At 53.9% G+C, this 12,071-nt stretch overlaps 1 protein-coding gene and 1 long non-coding RNA gene across 12 annotated transcripts in view; one reads left to right on the top strand and one right to left on the bottom strand.

The window, feature by feature from the left end:
* Window positions 1-12,071, bottom strand: part of MARCHF2 (membrane associated ring-CH-type finger 2) — a 60,501-nt gene that overhangs the window by 29,928 nt on the left and 18,502 nt on the right. For all 11 annotated transcript variants that reach the window (XR_004842006.1, XR_004842007.1, XM_035894300.1 and 8 more), the window contains one exon: window positions 699-908. Coding sequence is in view for 9 of the 11 variants with exons in the window: in XM_035894300.1 (XP_035750193.1) it covers window positions 699-908 (210 nt within the window). In the remaining 2 variants the exon portion in view is untranslated. The remainder of the gene's footprint in view (window positions 1-698; window positions 909-12,071) is intronic.
* LOC118452293 overlaps window positions 2,391-12,071 on the top strand; it is an 18,614-nt gene continuing 8,933 nt past the window's right edge. Inside the window, exons 1-2 of the long non-coding RNA XR_004842009.1 lie at window positions 2,391-2,500; window positions 3,248-3,255. This is a non-coding gene — a long non-coding RNA (uncharacterized LOC118452293). The remainder of the gene's footprint in view (window positions 2,501-3,247; window positions 3,256-12,071) is intronic.

Genomic DNA, 12,071 nt, shown 5'->3' with positions numbered 1-12,071 from the left:
CCTGACCCCGGCAGTCGAGGGGCGGCCCCCCCAGTGCCCAGCACAGGGGCACGCTCCCTGCCCTGCTCCTGCTGGCCACACCACTCCTCATCCAAGCCAGGATGCCGCTGGCCCTCTTGGCCACCTGGGCACCCTGCTGGCTCCTCTCCAGCCCCCTGGCGACCAACCCCCCCAGGGCCTTTTCCGCCGGGCAGCTTTCCAGCCGCTCTGCCCCACGCCTGGAGCGCTGCCTGGGGTTGTGGTGACCCCAGGGCAGGACCCAGACATGGAGGGACACGATGGCAGATTATTTAGGGGTGAAACATTTTCCAGATTTTATTTTTCCCCTCAACCACCCGGGTACTATGTTTGTCCTTCTTCTTGTCAATAGGAACAGGAACAACAGCCGGACCACTGCCTGCCCCCAGCCCCAGACCTTCCCACCCAGCCCCAGCCACGCTCGGGCATGTCTGCGCCCAGGTACGTGACACCCCGGGGAACACGGCTCCCACGACAATCTGGAAAGCAGATGATCAGGAAGTGGTTTCTCATTCTCAGCAATAACTTTAGCAGCTCCCATTTGAAGATAATTAAATGGACATGCAAGAGAAAGAGCCCAAGATTTTCTCACAGTGGGGCTGGCCGCGCCGACGCGGTGCGAGCCGGTACGCCCATCTCCCTTTTGAACAGAAAGAAGGCCCTGGGCAGCTGGCACTTACCAGTGTCCAAAGGACGTAGATTGTGAAAAGTGCTATCGTTAGTGCTATGAGTCCGATGGCCTCCAGTCGGCTGTTGAACTGCAAATGATCCTGGGCTCCGCGCAGACACAGCCAGCCGGAGATCGCCGCCAGGGGAGTAATGAACAGGAAACACACCATGTCGCAGAAAAGGGTCCTCTTCTCGTTGCGGGGACCAGGATCCTTCAGCCACTGCAGGAGGGGAGGCAGAACGGGCATTAGTCGGCGGCACGCAGGACCGCTATGCTGGGAAGCTCTCACACGCTCCCTGCACTCCGTACACACCTGGTGCACACACTTAATTCACAGAAACCTTCACAAAAATAGAGTTAGAGGGTATCAAGTGTGTTTTTAAAAACCAACAGGGGAAAGGGAAGAGACAACTGAAGAACATAGAATCACAGAATGGGTTGGGTTGGCAAAGCCCTTTGAGCTCCCCCAGCCCAACCACTCCCCTACCCCTGCCATCCCACCCCCAAACCCTGGCCCTCAGCACCGCCTCTGCCCGGCTGTTAAATTCCCCCAGGGCTGCGGACTCGACCTCTTTTAGCCCCTTCCAGCCCCTGACAGCCCCAAGGGGAAGGAATTGTTCCCCATGGCCAACCTCACCCTGCCACGTGCAGGGAAGCCAATAGTAAATACAGGAGCTGCCTGGGCTCTCCACCGCAGCGGGCAGCAGCTAGCAGCCAGAGGGAGGTCGGTTCAGGAAAGCCTGGCTTAGTAAAGATCTGACAAGTCTTGGATTAAGCTTCCATGGAAACATATTTGGGACTCTGCAACTGGTGTAGGGGCTATGGGAAACCAGGGCATTGGGGTCTGTGGCCAGGCCAAGTCATAAGGGCAGCCGTTCCAAATCCAGCCCTCTGGTTCCTTTTGGAGAACTGCAGCATTTTTGAGTTTCACTCCTGATTTAAATCAAATCTGAAACACCCAGGTCCACCTGAGACTGTGCAAGACAGCTCTGCAGAAGGAGCACTCTCAAGGGTACAGCACTGGCCTTGGGGCCGGAGCGAGCCGCGGCAGAGCCCACACCCAAGCATGGCCATCGGGGGGGAAGGCAAACACCCATGTGCCTGGTATTTCCACCGAGACAGAGAGGACAAAGGCACATCACTTCAGCAACTGAGAAACAAAGACTGGAGGGGAAAAAAAAAAATAGAAAAGCAAAAAGAAAGTGAGTAACTAGCAGAAAGCTGCAGGACAGCAGCCAAGGGGCCACGGTCTGGGGCTGGCCCCAGCAGAGGAAGGTAACACAAACCCGTTTTCTTTTCCAGAACAACCTGTGCCCGAATCTGCACCTTTCTCACAGAGAAAGCCTTTGGCCATTTCTACAGAGGAAGCAGCAGAGCAGGTGAGGAGGGACGCAGAGCTCGGCTGCCTGGGGAAGATCCCCCGTCGCTTTCTCCCAGTGGATCACGAGCGACCACGGAGAGACGAGGCATGATCACACAGACAAACCCGTTTTCTTTTCCAGAACAACCTGTGCCCGAATCTGCACCTTTCTCACAGAGAAAGCCTTTGGCCATTTCTACAGAGGAAGCAGCAGAGCAGGTGAGGAGGGACGCAGAGCTCGGCTGCCTGGGGAAGATCCCCCGTCGCTTTCTCCCAGTGGATCACGAGCGACCACGGAGAGACGAGGCATGATCACACAGACACAGCTACTGAAAACTCCACCTCCATTGCTGCAAAATCCCAAAGACCTTTCCACTGCTGGTGGCCATCCGCTGGCCACCACGTTCCAGGCAGAAGGGACCTGCCAGGACCAGGACAGCGCTGATTCTGGTGTGTTCCTTCCCATTTGCAGGCTTGCTTTCCTGCCTCTCGGGCAGTAAGCGACCCATCACGGGGGGGTTACTGTGCTTTGCTTTGATGCCAAGAGGCTTTGCAAGCGCTTCCCTCTTGCAGCTCTCAAAACTGAGCAGGTCGCAGGACGGATGCAGCTCTGTTGCAGGCCAGTTTCCCTCGACAGGCGATCTCGAAATGTTCACTACTTTTAGGAGTCCCGACTTGCTTCCAGTGTGTGTTCATTTTAGATACTTGACTTTGACAACAGCAATTGTTCTCATTTTCCTGGGATTATGCTATTTTCAGCCTCTCCTTTCCTTTTTTAGAAGAGCAAGCAGCTGTGGTTCCTACCAATACCCAGAGTTGTTACAGCACATTTTTACTGGGAGTTCTGTACGCTGGGCTGCCAGATCCTTCCTCCTTTCCTGCACGAGGATGACTGGTCTCATTCAGGATGTTTTTTTCCCCTCAAAAAAAAATAATAATTGGAGAACATGATCGAGCAGGGCAGGGAACATCCCCAAGGCAGCCAGGGCCAGGCAGGCACGTCCTAATGCCAGACTTGGAGTAGGGTGCCTGCTGTTGAACAGGCAGCACGAAAAGGGACCCGTCCGAGAACGATGCACAGAAAGCTCCTTCCCTGCAGGGAAAAGAAAGAGGAGGAACTCCTAGAAAGAGTCCAGAGGAGGGCAAGAAAGCTGACAAAGGGCCTGGAGCATCTCCCCTACGAGGAAAGGCTGAGGGAGCTGGGCTTGTTCAGCCTGGAGAAGAGAAGGCTGAGAGGGGATCTCATCACCACCTACAAATATCTCAAGGGTGGGTGTCACGAGGACAGAGCCAGACTCTTTGCAGTGGTGCCCAGCGCCAGGACAAGGGGCCATGGGCACAAACTGAAGCAGAAGAGGTTCCAGTTGAATGGGAGGAAGAACTTGTTGACTTTGAGGGTGCCCGAGCCCTGGCCCAGGCTGCCCAGGGGGGCTGTGGAGTCTCCTTCTCTGGAGATATTCAACCCCCGCCTGGATGAAGTCCTGTGTAACATGCTCTAGGAGAACCTGCTTTAGCAGGGGGGTTGGACTGGGTGAGCTCCCAAGGTCCCTTCCAACCCTTGCAATTCTGTGATTCTGTGAAAACCACAGTTTAGATAGCAATACAGAAGGGGTGGTGGCAGGTATGCAAGCAATTAATGAGACCAGACCGGTCAAAACAGAGCACACGTAACCTGAGGACACGGCCGGCCAGAAAGGCAAGCGTTGGCCCAGAAGGGGAGCATGGAAGGGCGCACACAAGTTAGTGCAGATTTAACTACAGAGAGTGTCCAACGTGAGGGATGGACAGCAAGACACGGCAGAAGGGCGAGGACAGGATGAGAAGCACAGACAACTTCTGTTGAAATGGGAAAGAGGAGGGAGAGGTGGCAAACCCGGGCAAGGAGCAGGAAGGTGGCTGGGGAGGTCAGAGCCATGGCAGCAGCACGCTCTGCAGATACCTGTAGTGGGACACTGAGCTGGCCAAGAACGGAGCAGAGGATGCTGCAGTGACAGATAAAGAGCCTGGCCAGGAGTTTCGGCTGGGAGGGCTGATAAGCAAGGTATCTGAGAGATGTGACCCGAAGCATCTGAGACACCCAAAGAGAGCAAGAACAAGTGAAGCTAGGGAGCAAGCTGGGAGCTGAAGAGCGCAGACAGATCTGGGGACACTCCTGCAATAACAGAGGACAAGTTAGAAGCATTTTTAAAGTCATTCTGAGCACAACTTGATGGCCAGACAGCCAGAAGGGAATTTCAGAGCAGCCACAACTGTGGTTTGGACAGGAGGAGCTGGGAGAAGGGAGGCAGACCTGCAAGTCACCCCTTGTGCGGCTCTGCAGAGGAGATTAGTGGCGATGAGCTGTGTGGGGAAGATAAGGACCACACACGCAGTCCTGAGCAAGCCTAAGAGGAAGCGAGGGTGGACAGCAGCTCATCTGCGCAGCAAAGCTGCTCCTACAAACAGCGCGTTGGCAGCCCCATCGCTGGAACCCCCGGCCGTGCGCTTGGCTCTCCCCGCTCCGACCAGCCCAGGGCTGCCCCAGCTACCCAGCACCGGGGTGAACGCTGATGACCCTGACTGGGCCAACATCCCTCCAGCAGCAATCCCAGAGCACCCCGTCCCCTGTAAGAGGACATCTTGGGTCACTTTTGACCCTCATACAGTAAGAAACTCAGGGACTGAAGGCAGATAGGTGTTTTACTGCATTTTATTCTATTTATACTCCTTGTGACCTTTGAAACTCCTTCTTCCTCCTTAAGGTGGAAGCCAAACATGTAAAGGCCGGAAGCAAATTCATTTCCTTTTGAAGTAGTTGACTGACTTTGCCAATATGCCCTGACACAGTAAAAAAAAAGGAATACAATAAGCCACCCTATGGGCGCCAAGTTTCTGGCACAGCAGCGCATTAGTACATACAGGCCTTAAAATAAACCTTGCAAACAATCCAAAAAGTGGTCAGATTAAACAATTTTTGTAGGGAATTTTTTGGGAAACTATCAAGTAAACACGGGAAAGCAACAAAAGCACAATTTGGTCTTCTTCCAGGCCAAATCCAAACCCAACTGCTTCCATGCTGCAATCACGTGTGAGACTGAAGGGGAAGAAGCAGAGCTGGCTGCTTGCTGCCCGCTTCGGCTCCGAGCAGGGTCCCAGACCGCCCTGCTGGCAACAGCCTCTCTGCTTCTGCAACAAGAAGTCATTCCGGGTACAACCGTATTTCTTTGTCCTCCAGCACAATCCTGAGGCTCTCCCAGATGTTCCTTCTGCTGGGATCAGCAGGGTTGTGGAAAGGAGCTCATTCCTTGGACCCATGGCAGGGCTACAGGATGATGAGTATCTGATCTTTGGGTGAAACCAGCTCGGCTGAGCTCCAGGTGACAGAAGGCAGGAGGGGGGGCATGCAGAAAAAGGCCCCAGGACATCATCAGCTCCTCTGGAAGCCAAGAGCAGAACTCAAAGCGTACCAGAGCAGTCTCCCAGACAGCCCATCCCAGCATGTGCTTGGCTGCATTCCGCCTCTTGGGACCAAGGGGAATGGGCTGACGAAGGACATCCCAGCAGTGCTCAGCCCCTTACAAGTCTTTCTGGGGGGTTATAAATGCCTGGTTTAGAATAAGCTTGCATTTGATTTTTACAGCTCACTCACCTTGTGTTGCAAAACGTACGTGGCTGTGAGCTCTTGGTCCCTGTTTCACAAAACACATCGCACGCAGCATTCACCCCCCAGCCGATGGCAGTCCCATGCCGAGCGGGACCAGCACCGTGCGGTACCAGCACCGGTGGGACCAGCAATCTCTGGCCAGCAAGTGCTCTGGTCTCTCCCAGCTGGGCCACCCGCTCTGGTGAGCACCATTCAGGACCAGCGTGACCTGCCATCTCACCAGTGACCCTGCCGCAAAGTTCCCCATGTGCTTCACAGCTCCGGTATGACGCAAGCCGCCGCAACAACAGGAGGGTTTGGCTGTGTAAAGCCAGCTGCGTTACAAAACATCCCGTGTCCTTTCTGTCCACCACATAGTTGGCCTAGCTCAGGCGCCTGTTGATTTTCCTTTCACTGCTGACCTGGTAAGCCAGAAAGAAAAACATGACCTTGATTCACAGCAGCATGATTAGCCCTGTTCCTGCCCTGAGAAACGTGTTGAATCAAAACACACAGCTTCAGAAGAGGGACCATCACATCCCTTCTCCGGGTGGCCACCAAAACCTCCTTGCAGGCCACCAAACACCATGGGCAGCCCCAGCAGCATGGTCCTGTTTCCTTTACCAAGGTGGGGAGGGATGTTTTCCAACAGGGTACCCAGAGCTCAGAAAGCCAAGACCCAGAAATGCCGCTAGCCCTGCAAGCAGAGCAATTAAATGCTGCAAAGCGAAGCTGCCCCTCCTCATCCTCCTTTCCCCACTGTGCAACTGCCTGCCGTCGATGCTCCACAAACCTCAACAAGCTGAATCTCTCCTTGTACGGGCATGAGAGCCTTCCCGATGCACTCAGCCCGGCTCCAGCCGCCGGGAAGCCCAGGGCACTGGGCTGACCCAAGGAGAGCAAGAGCTGCAGGAGTGCTAGATATGGTGGACAGGAGAGGAACCGACCCAAGCAGCACTGCAGGTCACCAGGACACTTTCCAACATAGCAGAAGGTGCTTCTGTGGTTGGTGTCACCACGGGAAATGCCAGGCCACAACTTGCACAAATATGAAATTGCAGCACCACCGGCAGCCGCACCCCAGGGCAACCCCACTGGTAGCAGGTCCTCTAGATCCTCTGGGCACAGACAGGGCTGGAGAAAGTGGTGACGATGGAGAGGTAAGGAAGAGACTAGCACTGGTGAGCGCCAAGAGCGCAGGGATGAAGTATTTCCAGTTTGGGCCCCAAAGAGGCCGTTCCAGGTTTGCGGAGTGGTGCCAGAGAAATACCAAGAGGCTCTAGGGTGGGATCTGAGAAGAGCATCTCCGGACAGCAAACGCAAGCAAAGAGAGAAAGGAAAAGATGAGAGAGGAACGGGACTCAGCTGGAGCCAAGAGCGACGTGGTTTTCACGAGGGCAGGGATCTACCACAGGCTGGCACTGAGAAGGAAGAGGGACAAGCTGCGGAAGGGGGAGGAGGAGCACGGACAAGACTGAGAACGGTGCAGTGAGTTCAGCCCAAGAGTTCAAGGAAAGCAAAGTGAAAAGTCTGCGAGGAAGATAAGGCTGGAGGAAGGGTGGGGGAGAGTTTATGTCACATCTCAGTTCTCTGAACTGGAGGGGGGGCAGCAATTGCTGCAGCGGGCGCTATGACAAGAGGCAAAATTTTTTTTCCTAATAACATAAACAGAAGTAATAAGAATATCATTGCTCCCTTTGCTTGTACCAGAGACATCCCAGCAGCACCTCCCACAGCTACGGAGGTATGGGAGGCTAGAGAGATGGAGCGGAAAGACTGCAGCAGAGCCACGGGAGGCGTCCCGAACTCCAGCCTGACCCAAACAGCCAAGCAAACATCTCTGAGAATTTCAGCCACGCTTTCTTGCGGGTGACAGTTGTGTTGGGATGTCTCACTTTCCTTATGGGACACAAAAAAAATAAAAATCCACTGACCTATATAAAATATTCAGCTGAAGTGAACCAAGAGTCAGTGAAAAATAAATATCTTTTAATCAAAATTGCATAAAGAAACACAAAGCAAAACAACCTGGCAGTCTGCTGTACTGCGTACCGCCCTCGGAAGGAGCCGTTTTGCAGAGGCATAGGGACACGCAGATATTTCTAAAGCTGCTGGTTTTAAATAAAGCATCTTAGCACACACACACTGCAGGAAAGCACCAGTACTGAAGACACGGAAGCAGAATTCTGCTGGGGCTCCATCATGAGATCTGCTTGCAAGAACAGAAATACAGGAGCAAAGTGGCTGAACGGCTCCACTGGTGACCGATTCACCAGAGGAATCTTTTTTGGAATTAGCGAGCTGTCTCAAATGAGTTTTGCTTTAGCAAAGGTATTAAATGCTTAGCGAAGCATTACGAGCGAGGCATGCATAACACTCATTAGCTGTTACCACCAGGATGTGTTGGCTTTCGACATCCCGGCAATTTTAGCGATGCCAGAGCCTTGGCCTCAGCACCAGAAGTTCATGCCCACTCTCAGAGCAGAGTCCTGTCACCCCTCGGTTCCTCTCCCTGGCACTTGCATGTTGTGTGGACAAAAACACATCCTTCCTCTTTAACACGGGCTGACGTTTTGCTGGGATCAAACAGCCGCTGCGCTGACGCCCGCCCGAGCTGCCAGCCCGGGACATTTCCGCGCAGAGACCTCGGCTGCTCGGCAGGGACCCGCGGCGCCGATTGCACAGCGCCAGGGTTGCACCAGGCCGAGGAGGCAGCGCCCGTCTGATGGGCAACGTGGGCCAAAGGAGATGGGAAACCAAAGCTGACTCGCAGCACGGGCAGATGGCCTGAAACGGGAGTCCCCGGGGGCGGAGGTGGTGTTTCCTATTTAGAAACACTCGGAGGGGACAAAATGAAGGACAGGTTAAGGTTAAGACACTTTACAAGCAGTTAATGAGTTGAAAAAGAGAAGTGAGAGGGTCAGTGCCGCAGCAAATGCACAAAACATAAAATACTGCTGCTGGTAACCTGGGAAAGCGAAGAGGGCAGACGGGCAGGAGGGGGCCCGGGTGCACAAACCACGACTGACCCCGGCTCCCGCCTCGCCCTGTGGGCTGCGGGGAGAAGAGCCGGAGCCGTGCAGAGGGGCCGCGCTCACTTGTGGCTGGAGAAACAAAGCCCCGGCGTCAGCCTTGATAAGGCTTTCTAGAAATACCCGACGCATCCAATACGGTACCGAGTGTCTCGATCCATGCAGTTCTGCCTGAAATCCTGGAGGACAAAGAGCCTTCAGCGGGGAGAGTACCTTGTAGGAGAAAATAGGTTTGGGATGGATTTAGCCGCAGGCTAACTAAAGGAGTTTACGTGGAAGGGAGAGCACTAAGAGGGGGGGATATTTAGACTTGGACAACGAGCTGCTGTGCGTGTACCTTGGTTCTCCCAGAGCCAGCGCCCTGTGGGCTGCGGGGAGAAGAGCCGGAGCCGTGCAGAGGGGCCGCGCTCGCTTGTGGCTGGAGAAACAAAGCCCCGGCGTCAGCCTTGATAAGGCTTTCTAGAAATACCCGACGCATCCAATACGGTACCGAGTGTCTCGATCCATGCAGTTCTGCCTGAAATCCTGGAGGACAAAGAGCCTTCAGCGGGGAGAGTACCTTGTAGGAGAAAATAGGTTTGGGATGGATTTAGCCGCAGGCTAACTAAAGGAGTTTACGTGGAAGGGAGAGCACTAAGAGGGGGGGATATTTAGACTTGGACAACGAGCTGCTGTGCGTGTACCTTGGTTCTCCCAGAGCCAGAAAAAGGCAGGCACCTCCAGACAAGCGGACCCATCCTAACTTGGGTTTCTAAGGAGGCAGGAATTAATTGATCACAAGAGGCATTTCCTTCCCTCCGTAGGCTACAGGACTCTGAAGAGCAAGGTTCGGCTGAGGCAAATTTAAGGTGTAAAAAGTTAGGGCAAATAAACCCAACCCTGCCTAGGGAACTGCGAGACCACCCGTGGCCTGGGAGAAAGAGCTGGCTAGGCTGAAGCAACGCTTCACTTCCAAAGGCCTGCGCTCCTTCTTCAGCAATGCTCTGGGCAGCAAAGACACAGATGTTTCCTGAAGATGAATCCTAGGCAGTAATTGTGCATGTTCTGCGCTTAATGTTACTGGAACAGTGAAGACACTACCTGTTCCAGGAACGCTGTATGCACTGCAACTTATGGTTTGAACATCTCATCTAAGTATCTACAGCTGAAGCCTTCCAGGTAACATGGAAACGTATTTTGCACTTTGTGACCATGCCAGCCATGCTGGCTAGAGCCTCACGGATTCAGAGCACTTCCCTGTAAATGTATGGATGCACCTTAAACTAACATTGATGTAGGGAAGTCAAGTACCAGAAAACCATCCCTCTCCAAGGCCTGGCCACCTTGTCCGCTGCTGGGGACATGCTCCTCACTCGAGAGCCCCAGTCCACCACCCTCCAGGGCTGGAGCCCATTTTGGAGCCAAGCAGAAGCCGCTCTGTCCTTCCACAGCGCGGGCTCCGGGCACGACAGCACCCAGCACCTCTGGCTCCAGAGCCTCCCCGGGCACCTGCAGCCCAGAGCTCCATCTTCACCTGCAGGGCTGCAAAACATGCCCCCAAAAAAGTGCTCAGACTGTTAATCTCACAACCTAATGGTTAACAAAAGCCTTTCATGGGGTTTTTTCAGCTTTCAACCAGCTTCTTGGTTAAAAAATAACTGAACTAGGCTGAACCACAGGAGCTCTCCTCCCCGCACCCATGGGCTGCCAGAGCTGGCTCCGGGCTCCCCCACTCCCAGTTCAGAGATCAGGCACACTGGCAGCGAATGCTGTTACTATTTTTACATTGAACAGACCAAAACATAAATAAACGGCTGCTTAAAGAAAATAAAAATCCAATTCTATTAAAAAAATCCTCTTTAATCCATGCTGAACAAGGCTGCTGTCTTCCCTCCCTAAAGGAGACGGCAAAATTAAATTACTGTTTGTGAAGTGCTCGGATATCACAGCAATAAGTACCCCGGAGAAGCCCATGGGGAAATAAATAATTTTGTCTTTTGAGCAGGGATACGAGAGCACAGAGCCACACAACACAGCGGGATGAACAAAGTTACCCAGTGGGCATCTTCCCCCATGCACTGATCCTGGAAAACGCAGTCCGAGGCCACGTAGAGACCGCACTGCGCTGCAGATACACAAGAGGACCGAAGGAAAAACCAAGGCAATTTTGGTTGTGGCATTTCCTGACTTTCAAGAACTTTCTGCAGTTTCCGCGCAAGCATTTCAGCTTGTGTCCCCACAGTGCTCGCCAAAACGCCGCCTCCAGTCCACAGCCAGCTCTTGGCCTCTCTCCCTCTGAAGGCTTCGAACCCACGGAGGCAGAGGGAGTTTTTCATGGGGCTGATGGCCCATGCCCATGGAGATCGCCTGTGCTGACCAGTGACCACCGCAGCCGCCACCAGCAGCTCTAAGTCTCCCCAGGCCGGGAAGGTAGGACGCAGCAAGAGCTGGCTGCTTTCTCCTCCGAGGAGCAACCTCGGCCGGTAGCGCGTCACCTTGTGGGCTTCACGGTGGCCGCACGACAGCAGAAGAGAGCTTGGATGCCAGGACAGCCTTTCACACCTGGGACAGACCCTTTAATCAACACCACTGCCACAAAGCACGCTCCCACGTCGCTCCCAGTCCTTGTCTCCATCCTGTTTATCCTCCTCTGCTCACTAATTTCTATTTTGACTTCCCAGTTTTGCTTGGTAACAGCGGATTTTTCTCAGCGCTACCAAACGGCACACTCGCGCATGAGCATCACTTCCCTGCAAGTTTCAAAACGCTCCCCGCTCCTCCCCCCGACGAAGGAGCAGAGGATTTCTCAGATTAGAAGGCTGAGGGAACTGTGTCATTTTTAAATGACTAAGCAGCCTCTTTCCCCGGCTGTCTTCTCAGAAACAGATGAACAACCTGGGGATGACACTTCCCCAAAAGTATCTGGTGAAGAGTTTTGGCCCAGTCTGGTGTGGGGATGAGATTACACCAGACTGCAGACAGCGGGTATGAATGGAGAGCACCAGCAAGCTGGTGAAGGGGTTATCAGCTCCTTCAGAAGTGCTCTGCTCTAAGGGCAGAGCCTCTGCTACCAGCAAGCGTGCTTCTGAAAGCAGCCAAGTTCTGCAAGCTGGCCTCTAAGGGAACAAAAAGCCCAAGCAAAGATCACATGGGCAAAGCACACCCATTGCCACTGCTTCTGATGAGCACAGATTTCGGTGGGGCAGAAGCTCAGAGCGGTTGTAACCACTCCCAAGGAAAACAAGAAAATGAACTGGACAAAATAACGGACATGAACCGGCAACGTGCGCTGGCAGCCCAGAAGCCAACCCTACCCTGGGCTGCATCAGGAGAAGCGTGGCCAGTGTTGAGGGAGGGGATTCTGCCCCTCTGCTCTGCTCTGGGGAAACC

This window comes from Egretta garzetta, unplaced genomic scaffold, assembly GCF_000687185.1.
Source record: "Egretta garzetta isolate BGI_Z169 unplaced genomic scaffold, ASM68718v1 scaffold345, whole genome shotgun sequence".
NCBI lineage: Eukaryota > Metazoa > Chordata > Aves > Pelecaniformes > Ardeidae > Egretta > Egretta garzetta.
The sequence above is the reverse complement of the archived record's forward strand: the minus strand, read 5'-3'. Positions and strand labels throughout refer to the sequence as shown.